The 21,723-nt window shown below is 44.2% G+C and overlaps 1 protein-coding gene across 1 annotated transcript; it reads left to right on the top strand.

The window, feature by feature from the left end:
• Positions 1–1,547: 1,547 nt before the first annotated feature.
• LOC139637463 (A disintegrin and metalloproteinase with thrombospondin motifs 2-like) lies at positions 1,548–21,142 on the top strand. The gene is made up of 25 exons (XM_071506188.1): positions 1,548–1,781; positions 3,284–3,768; positions 5,614–5,803; positions 8,577–8,683; positions 8,774–8,857; positions 10,328–10,411; positions 10,954–11,107; positions 11,253–11,358; positions 11,477–11,620; positions 12,204–12,336; positions 14,099–14,212; positions 14,499–14,644; positions 14,727–14,816; positions 14,984–15,066; positions 15,362–15,495; positions 16,542–16,665; positions 16,933–17,013; positions 17,111–17,274; positions 17,379–17,538; positions 17,628–17,760; positions 18,192–18,402; positions 18,877–19,006; positions 19,127–19,201; positions 19,520–19,694; positions 20,002–21,142. Exons 1-25 carry the CDS (start codon positions 1,694–1,696, stop codon positions 20,828–20,830), a joined length of 4,224 nt encoding a protein of 1,407 aa, XP_071362289.1. The 5' UTR covers positions 1,548–1,693; the 3' UTR covers positions 20,831–21,142.
• The last annotated feature ends 581 nt before the right edge of the window (positions 21,143–21,723 follow it).

Below are 21,723 nucleotides of genomic sequence, written 5' to 3'. Positions count from 1 at the left end.
GTAACTTTGGTTGTAATTATTAATTTAATTATTTATCAAAGTTCCAAATCAACAGTAATTAATTTGAGACTGAACAATATTGGCTTCTTCTGCTGATGCCACAGAGGATAACTTCATTACATTTTTTTTATTAATTTATTTTCTTTTTATATTTAGTTATTTAGTAGGAATATTTCAATATTTTATGAATTTTTGATAATTGAAAATAATTATTTAATTATATAATTGATAACTACTAATGCCCAACAGTTCCTTCATCCATGGGGACATGTCAGAGACAGTTCTACAGAGACAGACTGAAGTCCACACAGAGACAGACTGAGGTCCACACAGACAGACTGAAGTCCACACAGAGACAGACTGAGGTCCACAGAGACAGACTGAAGTCCACAGAGACAGACTGAGGTCCACAGAGACAGAATGAAGTCCAAAGAGACAGACCGAGGTCCACAGAGACAGACTGAGGTCCACACAGAGACAGACTGAGATCCACAGAGACAGAATGAAGTCCAAAGAGACAGACCGAGGTCCACACAGAGACAGACTGAGGTCCACACAGAGTCAGACCGAGGTCCACAGAGACAGACCGAGGTCCACACAGAGACAGACTGAGGTCCACAGAGACAGACTGAAGTCCACAGAGACAGACCAAGGTCCACAGAGAGACAGACTGAGGTCCACACTGAGACAGACCGAGGTCCACAGAGAGACAGACTGAGGTCCACACTGAGACAGACCGAGGTCCACACAGAGACAGACTGAGGTCCACAGAGACAGACTGAGGTCCACAGAGACAGACCGAAGTCCACAGAGAGACAGACTGAGGTCCACACAGAGAGACAGACTGAGGTCCACAGAGACAGACCGAGGTCCACAGAGACAGACTGAGGTCCACACAGAGACAGACTGAAGTCCATACAGACCGAGACTCCCCTGTCAGAGAACAGACAGCAGGATGGTTCAGTGTCCGAGGCTGGAGAAATATGAATTTCTCTAAGAACTCCTCCCCCTTTGTCCGTGAGTGTTTCTGTATGTATCTTGTGTAAATATGTAACATGAATAAATATCCACAGTCTGTCATACATGTTGATGTTTTACAGTTGGTTTCCCCAGAATGTAAAGTTAGACATTAAAATTAATGAGAAATTCATAGGAAAAAAATATTTAAGCATTTTTATATGTGTTGTTTGAATAAACTCATATATATAAATTAAATATACTGTATATAAACTCAGTTAACCACAACTGTACTACAGACACTGTGTGTGTGTGTGTGTGTGTGTGTGTGTGTGTGTGTGTGTGTGTGTGTGTGTGTGTGTGTGTGTGTGTGTGTGTGTGTGTGTGTATGTGTGTGCGTGCGTGCGTGCGTGCGTGTGTGTGTGTGAGAGAGAAGAGAGAAAATACTGCTGAAGTACAGTAGAAGTACTCCAGTAGAGGAACGACAGTAGGAGCATTACTGCAGTATTCCAGCTGTGACTGCAGACAGAGAGTGAGGGGGAGGAGACAGACAGAGGGAGGAGAGACTGAGACAGAGGAGAAGCAGAGTCAGAGAGAGCTTCAGTCTGCTCCAACCAGTCAGACTGACTGTCTGTCTCTCAGTCTGTCTCAGCTGTCTGTCTCTCAGTCTGTCTCAGTCTGTCTGTCTCTCGGCTGTCTGTCTCTCAGTCTGTCTCTCAGCTGTCTGTCTGTCAGGATGCAGCAGTGTCATTATGGATTATTGATTATTGTGTTTCTACTGCAGATCATCTGTTTACACTCAGTTTACATCAGCGACGACACAGGTGAGACACTACTGCTACTGCTCATACTATTGCTAATACTATTACTGCTAATACTACTACTACTACTGCAAATATATACTACTATTCAACTCAATTCAGTTTTATTTGTACAGGACCAGATCATAATCTACATGATCTCAAAGCTCTTTACAGGTTCAGGTCAAACCTGAGTTTATTATAGAGAACTAATTCTGCTACTGCAACTAGTTCTACTTCTTATACTACTACCAATACTACTACTACCACTGTGAGTACGACTGTTACTACTCTGACTACTACTGTTACTGCTACTGCTGTAGTACTATTGTAACACTACTACTCCGTTTGTAGTACTACAAATGTAGACATGTCCTCACAATATAGTCAACTGCTACTGTCAGTGTTTTTTTATCACTACTGCAGTACTACTAGTATTACCACTACTACTACAACTATCTCTACTAATGGTACTGTTACTGTCAGTGGTATTACTACTACAGCTGGCACTTCTACTACTACTGTTAGTACTTCTACTACCACTGTTAATCCTCTCCGTTCTTCTTCTGTGGTTGTTGTGTGGTCCTCCAGACTGTGACCTCTGACCTCTGAAGGTCAAGGTGGAACAGACAGAACAGCAGCAGACTGACCAATCACTGAGCTGCTGTTGTGTCCCAGTGTTCCCAGTGTTCCCATCATGTTCTAATGGTTTCAGAAGCAGATGGAGATGGTTCTATGTATGTTCTCTGATTGTTCTCTGAGGGCTCGCTGATTTCTAATGGTTCTCTGTTCTCTGTCAGTGTTCAAACTGTTCTCTGATTGTTCTGCGCCTGTTCTCAGTCTGTTCTGTCTCTGACTCAGAGGAACGTTCTCTCCATGTTTTTCCCATAAATCTTTGTGTTTATGTCTTTCTGGTGTTTGGGGAATGTGAAGGATTCAGATCATATTTCATCATATCCTCTGTGTGTGAGTGTCTCTCTCTCTCTCTCTCTCTCTCTCTCTCTCTCTCTCTCTCTCACTCACTCACTCACTCACTCACTCACTCACTCACTCACTCACACACACACACACACACACACACACACACACACGTGTTATCTTTCAGAGATGTCCCCACAATGCAGAGATGTCCTCACAATGATGGTTTAAAAGTGTTTTTGTATCAGTTTGTTACCAAGTGAAACCAGATAGAAACAAACTGCCTCATTGAAATGAGCAGAATGGACTGAACCAGAGTCAGATTTTATTCAGGAGTCAGTTCAGTCGTAGCTGATGAATCATCCAGATCTGATCATGTTCTGATGTTTCATTGATCAAATGAAGAATCGATCAGTTCAGAAAATGTCAGATTAATCAATAATAAAAACAGTTGTTTTCTGTGTGTGTGCTGATGTCATGATCATGTGTGTTACGTGTGTGTGTGGACTCAGGGTGGTTCTGGTTTAGTCCAACTCTGGTGGTCCTGGTTCTGAAACTAATGTCTGATGATTGACACGTTGAAGTTGACTCATCTTCCTGTCTGTCAGATTCTCTCCATCAGGTTCTGTCAGAGTTTGCTGTGGTTCGTCCAATCAGGACCGACTCAGAGGGGCGTTTCCTGTCAGCATCAGTCTCAGCCCACCATCTACATCGGAGCAAAAGACACACCCACAACTCAGACGACACACCCACTGATGTGGACAATGTCAGAAACAAAAGACAATCTCAAACTGACACGCCCATGTTGTATATGGCCACGCCCACATCCAACCAGACAGGTCACACCAGCTCGAGGGGGCGGAGTTACCAGGTAGAGGAGGCGGAGCTTTACTTCAATGTGACGGTGTTCGGTCAGGAACTCCACCTGTGGCTGCGTCCAAACTCCCGTCTTGTCGCCCCCACCGCCACCATGGAGTGGGAGGAGTCAGGACAACTTCACTCTCAGCCAATAGGAGACACCAGCTGCTTCTACACAGGGGAGGTGTCCAACATGGAGGACACATCTGTCGCCATCAGCAACTGTGACGGACTGGTAGGTGTCTAACTGAAACCCCTGGTCCGTGGACCAGCACTGTGTCACATGAAATCTGTTACTGGGCCTCAAGAAACAATATGATTCAGCAAAACCTGTGAGGACTAAAATATACAGCGGAGGTTATTAATGCAGCAGTGAACCACAGACTCTCCAGGATCTGAACCTTAACCCCCATTATTTAATAAAAACCTGTGAATTTCTGGATGAGTGTTTAAACCTGCAGCTAAAAACCTGCTCAGACCTGCTGCTGACGGCGGGCTGCAGTCCATCAGCTGTTCGATCCTGCAGAGTCACAGGTCTTTAAAACACTGTGATACCTCAGGTTTTCCTTAGGTTTACTGAACCTGTTTCATCATCATCAACTTCAGTCTGTCCAGTACAAACAGACTCAGCTGGTTTGTAATAATCACTGTGTTTAACTGATAATTAAATGAACTACAAATCAGAAAACAAATCATCAACAACTAAAAAACACATTTCATGGAGCATAGCTGGTAGAAGACATCCAACACCTTCAACATCATCATCCTCTGTGATGAAGCTGCAGCTCCAGCTGCTGATGCAGGCAGATATTTGGACAGCTGTTGGTGTTTTTTGAGCCCTCTGGTTTTCCATATGTGACAGCAGCTGAAACCACAGAGTTTAACAGTGAAGGACAAAGACTGAGTCTGAGACAGGGCAGAGAATCTGCAGCTTCATCCTTCATCAGTGAAGGAGAATTAACAACAGAAACAACAATAATTAATGTTCTGTTACGACTCATTTTAAAAGCAGACCCTAAAGTTTAAAGTTAAAGTAGAAACCAGCAGATTCGTGTGGGAGCAGGCTTCAGGTCTGCAGAGACCAAACACTGTGAAACATGAAGGACTGAAGCATCTGTGACTCACTGAAATCTGTCTGATTCAGTCTGAGTGTGAACCTTCACTTCTTACAGTGTGGGCAGAGCCGGCTGATTTAATCCAGATGTGCAGGACAGATGAGTCTGAAGTGGACGAGAGGAAAGAAAAGAATCTGAAGGAATATTTTCCTGGTGCAGTTCAAGCAACAGCTGCTGATTCTAATGATTATATCTGTGACAATAACTCCTTCCTTCCTTCAGACATTCACCTTAGTATTTAAGGTTTTACCTTATCTAGGTTTTGCTTAGGTCTTTTACTTAGGGAATCACTTTAAGTCAGTGAAACTGTTGCACAAGAGACCAAAGTAAGAAAAAAACTACAGGTACAGGTGTGACCCTCTGAAGCCAACACCACTACAGTTTTATTTTAAATCTAAAATGCTTTCCATCCACACTAACACACCTGAAAACACATCACATGACCATTCACCTACACTAAGCATGCGCAAGCCGGTGTAAACAGGAAGTAGATTGTCTCCTCTCAGTTGGTTGGTTCCAGTAAATCCACTGAAGGAGGAACAGCAAAGACAGTTGTAGAGTTAAAATACAGAAGTGAACTGAACAACAGCTGCAGCAAAGACAACAAGGTCAGTAACACTTTCATTCTTTCTCCATGTTGTTTCACCACTGGTAGTCCAGGCTGATAACAGCCAATCAGGAGCCACTGTGGGTGTCTATCTCATGGTTTCCAAAGGTCTCTGTTTCTGTTCGTCCAGACTACAACACAACCTGGAGTTTTAGACTGAAGAGATGAAGAGAATAGATGTGTTTAAAGCTAAAACATAGAAGAAGAGAAGAGTTAAAAACTAAAACGTAGAAGAAGAGTGAATGACTGAATGACACTGACTCAGATTAAAATACTGACTCACAGCTGAATATTACTGAATAATGATGCACAATAGATTCATTAGATTCAGTAGTTGACAGCTCTCTGTGTCTCTCAGGCAGGGATGATCCAAACAGGTGAAGAGGAGTTCTTCATTGAGCCGCTGGATCGAAGGACGGAAGGAGAAGAGGACGAGGAGGAGGAAGGAGGACGACGCCACATCGTTTATCGCTCCTCAGCGATTAAGAAGAAGCTAGCTGTCAATCAAACTGAAGATGTCAATCAAACTGCTGATGACTTCCTCCGAGGTGAGATAACAGGTTTACTTTGTGACTTGAACGTGTGACTCCAAACTTGACCTTCTGACTCGAACATCATCTTATTGATGATACTGATATTGATGATATTGATCATCTTATTGACTCAAACTAGCCCAGTCACTGAATGAACAGGTTGAGTCTGACGGTGTCTCCACAGGTGGGGCAGTGGTTAGCTCCGTCACCTCACAGCAACAAGGTTCTGGGTTCAGTTCTGGAACCTGTGATAGTACAGTTAGTGGTAAACATGCTCAGTATTTCACACTGTTCAACTGTCCATGAACGCAACATGATCAGTTTATCAGTTATGTAAAAACCACAAACTGTATAACAAACCATTCAGAGCCGACAGTCGTATCAACTACACAATGTTGAGTCAAATTCTGGCACCATCAGGCTCCGCCCACTTCACTACATTTTATTTTGAAACTCCAGGGTTGTGTTGTAGTCTGGACGGACAGAAACAGAGACCATTGGAAATGATGATGATCTGCTTCCTGTTTACATTCGCTCGCACATGCTCAGTGTAGGTAAAGAGTGTAGGTCATGTGATGTGTCTACAGGTGTGTGGATGGAGATAATTTTAGATTTAAAATGAAACCGTATCAGTGTGGGCGGAGCCTCAGTGCAGCAGTCACATGCAGCTTCTCCAGGAAACATTTCTTTAGTATGTTATATGTTACATGTAAAATACATGTATGTTCATAAGTGTGTGTCGTCATGATGTGGTGGTAGTTTAGATTCATCACGTCTTCTATGAAAGATACATTTATCTGTTATGAATAACAGAGTGGCTATGTAGAGATCAACACACACTGAAGAGAACTGAAGTGAACCGAACCGAAATGAAATGAACTCAACCGAACCAAACTGAAGTGAAGTAAAGTGAACTAAAATGAAATTAACTGAAGTGAACTGAAGTGAACCAAACTGAAGTGAACTGAAGTGAACTTGAAGTGAACTGAACTGAACAAAACTGAATTTAACTGAACTGAAGTGAGCTTGAAGTGAAGTGAACTGAAGTGGACTGAAGTGAAGTGAAGTGAAGTAAACTGAAGTGAAGTAGAGTGAAGTGAAGTGAACTAAACTAAACTAAACTAAACTAAATTAAACTAAGGTGGACTGAAGTGAACTGAAGTGAACTGAATTGAATTGAATTGAATTGAACTCAACTGAACTCAACTGAACCAAATTGAAGTGAACTAAAATGAAGTGAACTGATTTGAACTGATTTGAACTGAACTGAACTGAACTAAACTGAACTAAACTGAACTAAACTAAACTAAGGTGAACTGAACTGAACTGAACTGAAGTGACCCAAATGGAACTGAACTGAAATTAAGTGAACCAAACTAAAGTGAAGTGAACTGAAGTGAAGTGAACTGAAGTGACACAAACGGAACTGAAATGAAATGAACTGAAGTGAACTGAACTCAACTCAGCTGAAGTGAACTGAACCCAACTGAAGTGAACTAAAGTGAATTGAACTGAACTGAACTGAACTGAAGTGGACTGTGTTTTTTTTACAGTGTAGTTTGTTGAAATCCTTTAGAGTTTCTGCAGAAGGAAAGAATCAAAGTGAAACAGTGAACTTGTTCCAGGAAACTTGGCAGAGACAACGGGAGCTTTACAACACACTCACACACAGTGAGACAGCTGCGACGTGGCATTTTCAGATTCTTGGAGGTTTTGGAGGTTTGGGCTCAGAGTTGACAGATAGTTCGTAGTCTTAGTTTTCAAAACAACGTCAGCCAATCAGGAGAGAGTTTCATATCACCTCAACTGACCTCAGTCTGAGCCTTCAGCGCCACAGCGTGAACTCAGAGGGTCTGGATCTGATCACTGACATCATTTCCCTCACAGAAGATTGAACAGACACAGACACATGTTGGATGTTAGACTTCAGTGTTGTTGTTTACGGAATAGAAGCATGAAACAGAGACGAACATATCTAGAGGAAAATGTTGAGAGAAACAGAAACTGCAGCTTTATTAGTATTCAGGAGGTTTACAGGACAGCAGTTCAGCGACCTGCATGTTTAGTCTGACTGAAAACATCCTGTCATGTCAGTGTGAGGTGAACCCTGTCGTACTGACCACAGGGCAGTGATGACAGAGTTTGGACACAACAGAAAAACAGAAAAATCTCATTTGTTTAAAGTTTTATCACAGTGAAGAGCTGAACCTATCGATCAGCTGAGTGTTAATGACGTCACTCATTTTGCAGATTCCAGCTGTGCCCCTTATATTTGACAGTGATTTACTGTGATTACAGCTGTAATGAACAATGCAGCCTCTAGGGGGCACTAACATGACTAGTCTGTTCTTCCAGGTGTTTGCGTCCTTCACTGACCAATGAAAACAAAGCATGTCACTGCGCTTCCTGCTCACTAACATGTTTATAACACTCCTGCAGATCAGTTTGTGTCTGTCCTCAGATCAGAGACCAGACTCTGAACCAGGACCTTATCTGGTCTACGTCCAATGATCAAGGGACACAGCCACTGCTGTAAGATACAAAACCAAGGCATGATGATGGTGCAAATATCCCTAAGGTCACCTGAAGGTCATTGAGGTCACTTGAGAGATGCTCAGTGCATTCAAACACTCATAAAAATAACAGATAATAAAACTTCAGTTTCTCTTTTATAAACTGATAGAAACTGTGTCAGACAGAACCACGTGTAAACAGCAAAACCACACTGACTTTATTATGTGTGTAAAAACGATTTAATGACTGAGGTGATTCCTCTGTTTGTCTCCAGGTCCTCTTTTAGGTTCTCTGACTTTGGACCAGAATCTGTCGTGGTCTAGGTCCAGCTCAGCTCGACGACGGCGCCACATTGAGGAGGCTGAACTATTCAACATCGAGGTTAATGAACTGTTGAAGATCAGTGAACTGTTGAACAGAGGGTTTATTGAACTTTTTAACCCCTCCTCCTCCTCTCTTCTCCTCCTCCAGGTTTTGTTAGCAGTGGATTATTCTGTTCTTCTTTTCCACGGCCGAGACCACATTCAGAAATACCTGCTGACCCTGATGAACATAGTAAGTAAACAGATTCTTAGTTTTCTGGTTAGTGTAGGTGATGAACAGTGGTGGGTCTGGTTTCACCTGGTAAACTTACAGATGACCTGTGAGTTCTCTATCATTCCTCTGAGAGTAAAACAGTTTGTCCACCAGTACAGACACAGGACAGAGTTATTGCTGAAGACCTCAGACCTGAGCCAGAGAGATGGGTCAGTCTTCCTCCAAGTCTTCCACCTCAGTGGTACTCCTCCCCTGGTTTTCAAACTCATCCCTCCCTTCATCCACAAACAATGCAATCTGTGTGGCCTCCACATACCTGACTGACCCATATTGAGACTGAATTTTCTTATCTAATGACTTTCTTTACAGCTTTAGCCCACTTGTGGGTCATTGTTGTTGCCACCGAAACAAATTGTGATCATCCTCTGATTGCTTGAGCTTGTGGAGAACTTCACTTATTTAGACAATGTTATCAGCAAGGACAGTCAAGAGGGACATCAATGACAAACTGGAGACAGCAAAGACAGTTACCAAGTCTACAATGTCTGGAAGTCCAAGCAATTTAGCTGAAAAACAAAGGTCCATCTATAACAGAAATGTGATGTCCATCCTAATGTACAGGTCTGAGGGCTGGTCTATCTTCTGGTCTGATACGTTCACAACCTTGGAATATACATGAAAAACGAAATCTTCATCATTAGTAAAATAAAAACCATTCGAAGGCTGGGTCATGAGCTTCTAATGGAATCAGGTCACTTTCCAGAAGTCGAGCTAGGGTGGAAACATAAGGAAACTCTGGAAGACCAAATATGAGATGGAAGAGGGCTGTGAAGGACAAACTAGATGAAGTTAACTCAGAGTGCAGGGACAGTAGAAACAGCTCACTGTGGCTTTATTGTCTTTACTTTTTAAGTAAGATATCTACAGACATGATTTCCTTGGGTCTGTGGGGCAGCCTGTTGGCCTGATGATCCAACTCACCACCAGGTGGTGGTTAGCTAGCAGCTGTACCTTTCCATCCAATAACAAAGAGTCACTAATGTGCCCGGAGTTGTACTGTGGGGTTCAAGGTCCAGTCCATCTGGTCTTCACCTTGAACTGCAGCTCATCTGGAATCACAGTGGACTCTTGACCCTGTCTTTGACCAGGGGGTGCCTAAACGGGGTCAGCCCCCATTGATCAGCCCAGACAGACCTCAGGAGCCGAGGCAGTCTCCTTTGAGCTCCTCTTTTGTGTCTCGACAATTTTACACCTCTGAACAAGGTCAATGAGCTGCTCTTGGTCTGATCTCACACCTAGAACCAGTTCACCAGTCTGGTAACTCTACCTGTGCTGCACACAGAACAACAGGAAACTGTGATGAGGGAATGATGAGGGATGAGGAAGTTCCCAGAGAATCAATTACATATTCTAAATTCGTAGATGAGGTTCTAGTATCCAAGGTTCACACTGAAAACATCACTCCACCTCTCTCTCTCTTTGTTCCAGGTTAATGAGATCTATCAAGATCATTCTTTGGGCGCCAACATCAATGTTGTCTTGGTCAGACTCATCATGCTGTCACCAACAAAGGTATGAAATTGTGACTCTGAGCTCCTGAAGGTTCCTGTCAGGACATTTTCCTGTAGATGAACTGAAGTTTTTGTTGATGACAGATGGAAGATTTCTAGGTTGGTTTTACATGTTCACAGGTCAGAGGCTGTAAATAAACTCTGGTCTCATCAGCTGCTCAGTACCTTAAATATCATCTTTTATTTTTCAGTCTGAACCTGGTAAGTTACGAAGATCAGTTTCTCTTCATGTGGCTTCACACTGAACAAGATCCCACTGTTCCTCCAGATTTCATAGAACCAGTTCTGTAAAAGTGTCACTTTAAAGTCAAGGTAGATAAAGAGGGTCAGGATCAGGGAGGTGTTGTTGATGCTGTTCATACAGGAGCATTAAACTATGACCACAGCAGGTCTTCAGTCACGCTGGGCCGATACTTTTCAGTGAAAGTGAAAGTTTTCAGTTAAAGACAAGTTCTCAGTGTTTCCAGCCTCCTGTTCACCCTCCATCCCAGTCCTGCAGAAACAGGAAGAGGAAGTAAAAAAACAACAGTGTCCCTTGTTCAGTCCCAGGAGCTGATCTCTGCGGGGAACCCCCAGAAGAGTTTGGAGAACGTCTGTGGATGGTCGTACCTCCAGCAGAGGGAACAGAGTCACGCTGAGCAGCATGACCACACCATCTACCTGACCAGGCAGGAGTTCGGCCCCTCCGGCATGCAGGGTACTACCAATGATACTACAAGTACTACTAACAGTACTGCTGCTAATCACCATGACACCTGATGACCTATGACAACTCTGACCTCTGATGACCTCTGACCTCTGATGACTCTGACCTCTGATGACCTTTTGATCTGTCTCAACAGGTTATGCTCCTGTCACAGGAATGTGTCACTTACATCGGAGTTGTGTCCTGGTCTTGGAGGATGGTTTTTCCTCGGCTTTCGTAGCTGCACATGAAACAGGACATGTGTGAGACACACACACACACACACACACAGGCACACAAGACATCAGAAACACGTAGAGACAATAACAGGTCTTCAGTATAATCTATTTATTAAGTAGTCTTCACCCCCCCCCCTCCCAGGTTGGGTATGGAGCATGATGGCGAGGCCAATAACTGTGTTGACGATGTGCCGTTGGGCAGCATCATGTCTCCGCGGGTTCAAGCCACTTTCCATCGATACCACTGGTCCAGGTGCAGCTGGAGGGAGCTGCACCAGTACCTGCAGTGAGTACTACACATGCTAATACACAAAATACTACACGTGATACTACAGAGAACTCTGCCCTGAACTGAACTGAATGTTTGAACAAATTGTATCACAACCAACAACTCTCTGTCTGTCTGTCTGTCTCTCTCTCTATCTGTCTGTCTCTGTCTCTCTCTGTCTGTCTGTCTCTGTCTCTGTCTCTCTCTCTCTCTGTCTGTCTGTCTCTGTCTCTCCGGGTCTCTTTCTCTCTCTCTCTCTCTCTCTGTCTCTCTCTCTCTCTGTCTCTCTCTGTCTCTCTGTCTCTCTCTCTCTTTCTCTGTCTCTCTCTCTCTGTCTCTCTCTCTGTCTCTCTTCCTCTCTCTCTCTGTCTGCCTCTCTCTGTCTCTCTCTCTGTCTGTCTGTCTCTGTCTGTCTGTCTGTCTCTGTCTCTCTCTGTCTCTCTCTCTCCCTCTTTCTCTCTCTCTCTCTGTCTCTTTCTCTCTGTCTCTCTCTCTCTCTCTGTCTGTCTGTCTCTGTCTCTATGTCTCTCTGTCTCTCTGTCTCTCTCTTTCTCTGTCTGTCTGTCTCTCTCTCCCCCTCTCTCTCTCTGTGCATCTGCAGTACCTACGACTGTCTCCGTGACGACCCATTTAACCATGATTGGCCGGCACAGCCTCAGTTGCCGGGGTTTCAGTACTCAATGGACCAACAGTGTCGCTTCGACTTTGGCCCAGGATACAGTCTCTGTACCGCAGTACGTCTTACTGTATCTAGATCAAGGGATGAGAGGTGACCTTTGACCTCTTTCAGGTGGAGCCTGACAGTTTTATTGACAAGGCCAGCATCATAAAAATCATTAGAGACAATGGAAACTGCTTTCAACATCTGTTTGGTTCATGTTAATGTTTCCAGTCATGTTTTACAGTGTTTAATACATAATGAACCTTTGAGTCAACAAGTTAATTCAAGTTTGTGATCAAAAGTTTATTCGTTTTCAAGGACAATAAAGACTGAAGAATATAAAACGAAACTCAACCCACACTGATATAAAAACCAAATATGAACAAATGATGCATTAAACTCACCAGTTTCACTTGTTTTAAGAAAATAAGATTCTGTCGACTCACCCTAACCCTAACCCCGTCACAATGTAAAAAATGAACATCACGTTGTATTGAGGAAGACTTGAAACTAGAGACTGAGGCATAAACTCATCAGGAAAATGTTTACTGAGGTAATAAATCAGAGAGAAGTAGAAACATTTTCACATAGACTTCAATACAATCAGACTCTGTTTACAACCAGTGGAGTTGCCCCCTGATGGTCAGTAGATAGAATGAAGGTTTAAGGCTCTTCAGGAGTCTACGTCCAGGTTTATAATCAGTCTGTGATCTGAACTCAACAGCAAAATGAACACACCCCTGCCCTCAGTGTTCCTTTAGAAGCTCCGCCCCCAAATTCATGGACGTTCATTGCCCAGCAACAGAAATGGAACACAAACAAACAACATGAACACAAACATACAACATGAACACAACATAGTGAAAACCTAAGTGAGTTTTTGAGATTGTTTTTACACAACCACAGTGACAGTACAGCGGACATGTTTGTCGCTAAGCTAACAAGATAACTTTACCTAGCATTGCATTTAAATTCATCCAACCAGATTAATTCACTCTGTTAGCAACACTTGTGTTTTTAGGTCTTAATGGCTGAAAAAACCTTTCACACATTGAACAAACACTGTGATACAACGAGACCGTGAACTGTAGACGATAAGACGACCTGAACTCGTCTAAACGTCACCGCCGCTCTCTCGTCCTCAGTTCCATTCAGACTCCACATGATCTGAAGGGCAGACTGGTGTTAGCACGATCTGTTAGCATGTACCAGATCTCTCACATCCAATGCACCTTTCCTCCATCTCCCTTCTTCCCTTCTTCTTCCCCGCGTCCTGACCACCCAAGCCCCTGCTGCTGATTGGCTGGAATAGTGTTGTTTATCTTTACTGAGGCGGAGCTGTGTAGAAACTCTGGATGTTCACTCAGACAGCTGCTGGACCTGAACCTGACCAACAGTGTGTTAGATCACAATTAGTTCCTGCTCCTTTATTCTCTGACAACACAATTCAGAACCAGTTCAGGTCAGACTTTGTGACAGGAGTTACATTCTTCAGTTAGGACGTATACAGATGTGTTTTCAGGGTGGAGACCAGCACCACATCTGTTCAGGATGTTAAAATAAGATGACATCACACAGAAAACTTCCTCAGGAACACATCAGATCAGCAGTCTGTAGAGTTTCCAGCATTTCACCACAATGATGAAGTGACTGTGTTTGAGTCTCGCTGATCTGAACTGTTGAATTGTTTCCTTCACTGTGTTCTGATTGTGAAGGTGACACCTTCTTCTCCTGAACTTTATTGTTTGTTGTTTAATCTGAATGATAATCTGAATGATTTACTGTCATTATCTTTCTCTGACACCTTCTAAATGTCTTTGTGTGTTTGTCTCCAGTACACAACCCTCGACCCCTGTAAACAGCTGTGGTGCAGCGACTACAACAACCCGTTCTTCTGTAAGACCAAGAAAGGCCCACCGCTCGACGGGACCAAGTGTGGCCCTGGGAAGGTGAGGACACATCCAGGTCACGGGTTCAGACTTCAGCAGGAAACGAGCTAGTTTTGTCATTTATCAAGTTTTAACACATTCAGCACAAAATGAAAATCACTGACCCACTTTTTTAACAACCGGCTGTAACCTGTTGATCCGTGAGTTTCAGTGGTTGGTTGATTAAACCCAGGCTAGCAGTTTCTCCCTATTTGCAGTCTTTATGCTAAGCTAGGCTAACCACATCCCGACTACAGCTGTGTTTTGAACTAACATGTGTCTCCATGGTAACTATCTCTTATTGAAGCACTGCTTCAAAGGTTTCTGCATGAAGCTGACCCCTGACCTTCTGAGACAAGATGGCGGCTGGGGGACGTGGAGTTCTTACGGCAGCTGCTCCAGGACCTGTGGGGGCGGGGTCAGGTTTCGGACCAGATGCTGTGACAACCCAGCGTGAGTGAGCTGTCAATCATCCGTGAAATCCGTCAAAGATCAGATGCATTAATCAGACACGCTAACCTGTTGTTGTCCCCAGTCCAGCCAACGGGGGGCGCACCTGCTTCGGAAACAGCTACGAGTTCCAGCTGTGCAGCCGAGAGGCCTGTCCCCCCCTGACTGACTTCAGGTCAGTAAAACTGTTCCTCTGTGTTCTCCTGTGTTCTCTTTTGTTCTCTCGTGTTCCTCTGTGTTCTCCTGTGTTCTTCTGTGTTCTCACGTGTTCTCCTGTGTTCCTCTGTGTTCTCCTGTGTTCTCTTGGGTTCACCTGCAGACTGGTGTGTTTTTGTCTTTCAGGGAGGATCAGTGTAAAGTCTGGAATCCATTTTTTGAACATGAAGGAAAGAAACATCACTGGCTGCCGTACCAACACCCTGACCGTAAACACACACACACACACACACGACAGAGAGGAAACTTTCATCTAATCTTTAAGGTCATCAGCCAGAAGTGTGTTTTACTGTGTGTGTGTGTGTGTGTGTGTGTGTGTGTATTTTCACATGTTAAACTCATCAGTCATGACTGTTTTTGGAGGGAAACTTGTGGCCTCTTCTCCCTTTAACTCTTGAAAGTCTGAGAACATTTAAACTTTTTATGTTCCACCTTAAATTTTCCACCTTAAGAAACTCAGACAGTGACATCACATACATGATCCATGTTTCTGTGTGTTTGCAGCTGATGAGCGCTGTCGCCTGTACTGTCAGTCAAAGGAGACGGGGGCGGTGGTTTCCATGAACAGAATGGTGCATGATGGGACGCCATGTTCCTACGGCGACGACTACAGCGTGTGCGTCCGAGGAGAGTGTGAGGTCTTTATTGTGTTTCAGATTCTCTTGTCTTTTACTGTTGTCATGGTAACAGTGCACAGAGTTGAATCTGAAACCTGTTCTTATGACATAAACAGGAAGTAGAGTTTGGAGGAACCAAAGTGCAGTGACTGTGCACCACAGCTAGCCTCTGTTAGCTTCCGCTAAAGCTAATTGAGTTTGTTATAATATCAACATAATAACATGGATTGAACTAGTCATGCTAAAAGCTAACCAGCCTAGCCTAGCTTCCTGTCATGTACTTACATAGTGTACAGTGTCAGGTAACTGATGATGACAGTGTCCATCCTGAGACGTTAACTGTTTGTCCTCATCATCTTCCTGCAGTTCCAGATGTCTGCCTGCAGGGGGCATCAGTTACTGTGACAGAGCAGAGCATGTAAACACCATGGCTGTGTTCAGAACAGCCTACTAACGCACAATTCATACTATTCATACTACTATGACATCAAATGAGTATGTAGTGTGTTCCAGCTGCACAGCATGAATTTTGTGCATGTGAGAAATGCCTGGATGTACACTAGCTTTGCAAGAATTTCTCAGTATGCACCTTGAGCATACTGGACATACTCAAGTGCCCCATGATGCATTGTGGCGCTTCAAATCACGATGGCCAGCGACAAATCATGTACAAATGTGAATGTGCTCCTCTGGACCCAGGAAGTTATCGAACACTACACTGGCCGACTTTTGTTAATCAGAGACAACACACATTGATTATTGATTATTTTTTGATCTGTTCCCTGTTGATGTTATAACTGAAAAGAAACAAGACAAAACAACAGGTTGATAACGTTCGATCCAGTGTCTTTATCTGTGTCATATGGTGGAAGTGATTCTTCAGCTCAGGATGATGTAACATAACAAACATAGTTTAGTACAGTTCAGTACAGCAAACATTGAAAACTCAATTCTCCTTTGTCCTTGTCTCCTCTCCTTGTTCCCTCTACTCTCCCCTTGTCTCCTCCATCCTTGTCTCCTCTTTCTGCATCCTCTCCTGCCTCCTTGTTTCCTCTCTCCTCATGCAGTACGTAGGTTGTGATGGACAGATTGCTTCAGACCAGCAGGAGGACCGATGTGGGGTCTGTGGAGGAGATAACTCCAGCTGTAAGATCATCAAAGGAAACTTCACCCGCAGCACCAAGAAACAAGGTCTGAACAGGACCTGGTCTCAGGAGAAGCTTTGGGTTCTTCATGTTTAATGTCCCATCAGAAACATGCTCCCATCAAACATTAAAGGTTCTTGTGCCCTTGCTCAGAACAGACCTTCCAGAACAGAGTAACACACAATGACCCAGAGTTATCCAAAGTTGATCCAGCTGTTCACAACAGTGATGTGGATGTTCAGTACAGATAGAATCGTTTTTTCTGTTAATTTTGTTGTTAATTGATGGAGTGAGTATTGGTTCTACCACCTAGGTTACCTGAAGATCCTGGAGATCCCTAAAGGAGCTCGACACCTGCTGATCCAGGAGTTCAAAGGGACTCCTCACATCCTGGGTGAGACGGGGGAGGTGGACCTTGTCTGGTCCGACATGAAGATCTTCTGTAGCTTGTTATTTTCTACAAAACCTTGTTTTCTTCTCTCCTGCTGCAGCGGTGAAGAACCAGGAGACAGGTCACCTCTTCCTCAACGATGAAGACGAGCTCCCAGAATCCCGCGTGGTGATTGAGAAGGGTGTGGCATGGGAGTACAGCAACACTGAGGAGCAGGAGTCCATCCAGACCACGGGACCAGTGAAGTACAGAGTCCTGCTCATGGTCAGTCCATCAACATGGGAATCTAAGTCTGACATGTTCACATTAGGTCTGATGAGAAACTTAACCAGAACAAACACCGCCTTTCTTGTGTTTCTCTTCATCAGGTTCGTTCCCATGGTGACTCCAAGGTGACGGTTTCCTATAAGTACATCATCCAGGACCGTCTCCAGTCCTCACTGGAGTCCAACCTGGTGCAGGAGGACGCCATTTTCTACGAGTGGGCTCTGAAGAAATGGTCGCACTGCTCCAAACCCTGTGGTGGAGGTACACAACTCTGCTGCTGGGTAACAGTCTGTTCTTTCGGATACCTGGGTAACAAGTTTGTGTTGTTAACAGTGATCTCTGGTTGCCAGGGAAACAGTACACAAGGTTTGGCTGCAGGAGAAAGGCTGATGGGAAAATGGTTCACAGGATGTTCTGCTCCCACATCAACAAACCAAGAGCCATCAGTCGCAACTGCAACACCAACAACTGCGGCTCTCCACGGTAACGCACCACAGGTCACCACGGTAACACACTATTGTGGTACTGTTACACTGCATTGCATTGTATTGACAGGGGTTTCTCATATTTTGTCCACTTCATTCAAATCAGTGTTTACAATCAGAAACAACAGACACAGCTCTGTGTAATGTGGTTCAGTTCAACAGCAGCACAAACTTCAGCCTCCAACATGACCACACAACTGAATCAACACCTGTTTAACACAGTTTAGACACAAACTGAACATTGGAACTTTCATGAGGAAGGATTACAAGACTGTTGTATTAGACTGACAGCTTTGGGTTGGTATACCTAAAAAACTGAACTCAAACAATGAGACACAGAAACAACTAACAAAAACTAGTACATAGAAAATGTTTTAAACACTGTTACATGGTTTATTCTATGAAATCCTACTGTTTCTGTCCCCACAGCTGGGTGACAGGGGACTGGGAGGACTGCAGCGCCTCCTGTGGTCAGACTGGGTGGCAGCGTCGCTGGGTGAGCTGCCAGCAGGAGTCCAGCAGGGGGCAGCAGCAGCGCTCTGTGCACAGCAAGCTCTGTCAGGACAACCGACCAGATGGGAAACGCAGCTGCAATCGCTTCCCCTGCCCCGCTGTCTGGCGAGCCGGACCCTGGACACCGGTATGAGGACCTAAGACGGGGGCAATACATAAAAGAGGCTTCTTGTGCTACCACCAGGAGTCCTCCTAAATGGTTGGACTGTAATTACTCACCTTCTTTCTAGACTACCTGTACCTGCCTCATGCCTGGAAAACTGCAAAATTCGTTCTTTCAGAAGTACCTTCCTCTCACTTACCTCTACCTTCTATGTATCTGTGCTACCTCTACATCCTACGCTTCTGGACTATCTCTGCCTTCTATGTTTCTGGACTACCGCTAAAGTCCTTTTTTTCCATACTACCTTTAACTTGCTACCTTTTGGCTCTAACTCCCTTCTTTCAGGACAACATTACATCCTTCTTCCAATAAAGAAGAAAAAGGAAGTCTTAGGAGCCACTTTTAGCCTTAGGATGTTTTGTAGATAAAACCCTGGATCAATGACTGATCAGTTAAAATCTCACATTCAGAGTCTAATCTGTGTCTTTGTTTTTGTAGTGTTCAGTATCTTGTGGAAATGGGACACAGGAGCGTCAGGTTGCATGTTCGAGTCCTGAGGGTTCAGCCGGAAACTGCAGCAAACCTCAACCAATCACCACCCGCTCCTGCCAGGCCCCACCCTGCAGTGGTAGGCATTGGCCAATCACATCCTATACATTTGTTCTCTGAGGAGGGGAGTGTAGGGATGCAGGTAGATGTGTTCTCTGTCGATAGTTCTGATAGTGTGTCTATGCCCCCCCCCCCGCAGGTGACCAGAAGAGCGCCATCATCCAGTGGCTGTCCAGGTCCAACCCAGAATTCCCAGCTCCAAAGATCTCCTCCAGTAAAGCACAGACTCTTCCTGGTTCCTCCGCAGACTTCTTCTCTTCATCTTCCTGCTTCTTCCCTCTCATTCTCCTCCTCACTGTTCCTCTCTTCCCTCATCAGAGCGGCAGCACAATAAATAAATCAGGAAAATAAATCTGACCTCTTCCTGCTGCCTGTCATACGGGTCAATGATGAGTCCTCAGAGTAGAAATAAGTAGAGTTCTAACAACAACATCAACTGAATCTATCAATCATATTAGTCTTGCAGCTGTACAATTCTCTACTTTAACTCCACTTCTGGAATCTGATTCAGCTGCTGCTGCTCTGTTCTCAGGGCAACGTTGCCGTGGTGATCGGTCAGTGTTTTGTCGGATGGAGGTGTTGAGTCGGTACTGCACTATTGCCGGATACCAACAGATGTGCTGCAAATCCTGCAGTGAGGGAAACTTCAGCAACTCTGACAACTCCAGCAACTTCAGCAGCACGAGTCTGCCAACCTCCAGCAGCAGGTGACAGTAACACAAAGGAGTAAAAAACCAACCCACTGTAGGGGCTGGGGCTGTCCCCATCAAAAATATACAATTAGATGGATGAAACAGATTCATCTGATCTTGATTTGTATTTGATTTAAACACTGACAATCTGAAGATTTCCAGTGTAAGAGTCTGTTTTTCTTCTGTCAACTAAACACTGTAAAGAAAAATATTCTGTTGAGAACTTTTTCAACTTAAATATGAAGTTTGAAAGCAAAATGTTTTATCATTTTGTCCACAAATGAACTGAAACTGGTTAAAAGTCTTTGTTTTTTGTCTCCAGCTCAGGGATTGTGACCATGGAGACAATGACCTCAGTATCCACCTCCACCTGGTCAGACAGCAGACACCTCATCAGTGACAACATCAGTGACCTCATCAGCACTTCGAATCCCAGCACCAGTGTAACTCCGCCCCCCACCAGCAGGAGCAGCACCGACTTCATCTATGTGGAGTACGACGATTACGATGAGTATTCGTCCTACGAGGATCCTTCAGTTCCCTCTGAGACCACAGATTTAATTCCAAGTACTTCTATTCCAACTACTGCTACTACTACTACTACTACTACCACTACTAATACCATTACTACTTCAACTACTACTACGAGGCGTCCGAGAAAAACTGCTCCACCACATTTATTCAAGAAGAAAACTACCACTCCCACAATGCCCCCTGCTAAAGTTGCCATGGCAACCATTAATGGTCCAACATCGTCACCCTCATTCATCATCATAACATCATCCAATACAGATGACGTCATCACCCCCACGTCATCACCAAAAACATCACCAGGGGGGCGGAGTCTTCAAACTAAAATCAATTTGACTGAACCAATAGTGACGTCTTCGTCGTCTTTCTTCCCACTCTTGAGGAAGGAGAACAACTCGGTGGACGAGGTCCCGTACCGGATCGTTGGACTGGATGGGGACATCACCAGAGGACAGCAGAGTTACTTTGTGCCACGGATGCCACCGTTCCGTGAGCGAACACAAAACAAACGTATTCAGGAGCTTCTGAACGAGAAACGACGACAGGACCTTCTGAAGAGGACAAGCAGGAGCAGGGAGGGCCGGACTGACAGGAGACAATCTGGACTAACAAAACCCTAAAGTCAACCTGCAGGTTTTTTTATTGTTCACCTGATGTCGCATGTGCAGCTTGCTCACTTTCTGCTAACGCTAAGAGAAACAGACTGCAGAGCTGAGGATACAACAAACAGCTGACTCAACGTTCACCGTCATGTTCCCTGAAGTTCACAGTCAGTTCCTCTGATTAAAGCCCGTGGTCCTCAAACTGAAGCCTGAAGGCTGAGCTGTGTGAGACCACAGTGTCTTCTGACTCCTGCTCTGTTTGGGCTCCACTGGTTATCATGATGTTTGTACCAAATAATCCTGTTTCTAAATAAAGCAAAGTCTCATCCAGCTGCTGATCTCATTATGACTCATGAACATCTGTTCACTCTCAAACACAGAGAAGGTTTTACACTTCATCTGATTTCAATCAGTCAGACCCTCAGGTCCTTTCTGTTCTCAACAACATCAGCTGCTGAGTGTAAATATGTTCACTGGGATCCTGGTCACGTTCAGGCCTGTGGAGAATCCAGTTGTTCTGTTTCACATAAACTTAATTTCATCCTGCTTCAGAAGAAACCTTTACTTGTATTGGAGAATATCTTCAATGTATATTTACTTTAACCATTTAAATCTCGGTTTGATTTCATAATACCACTGTTGTCATTTTCATACAGTAAATGAGATTATTGGTTTGGATTATTACAAAAAATGAAAATGAAAACCATTTGCTCTACGGACATGTGATCACATACACCTTTACAAGTACACCCTACAATGATACACACACACACACACACACACACACACACACACACACACACTAGTTTCTCAATACACACATTCACACCACACCATAGTCCAGTGGTCTACAGTGCTCTTTAACAGAGCAGCAATGTTGCTGGTGGACACCAGAGGATAAATATCACTTC

The sequence above is a fragment of the Trachinotus anak genome, unplaced genomic scaffold (assembly GCF_046630095.1).
Source record: "Trachinotus anak isolate AG129_WGS33_773 ecotype Australia unplaced genomic scaffold, CSIRO_AGI_Tana_v1 ptg000020l, whole genome shotgun sequence".
NCBI lineage: Eukaryota > Metazoa > Chordata > Actinopteri > Carangiformes > Carangidae > Trachinotus > Trachinotus anak.
The sequence above is the reverse complement of the archived record's forward strand: the minus strand, read 5'-3'. Positions and strand labels throughout refer to the sequence as shown.

Bases quoted from the DNA above. Each gene is read 5' to 3' on its own strand.
- LOC139637463 (XM_071506188.1), top strand. From the start codon at position 1,694: ATGCAGCAGTGTCATTATGGATTATTGATTATTGTGTTTCTACTGCAG. The intron at 8,684-8,773 runs GTTAATGAACTG...CTCCTCCTCCAG, and splicing joins CTGAACTATTCAACATCGAG to GTTTTGTTAGCAGTGGATTA. The intron at 16,666-16,932 runs GTCTGAACAGGA...TCTACCACCTAG, and splicing joins CCGCAGCACCAAGAAACAAG to GTTACCTGAAGATCCTGGAG.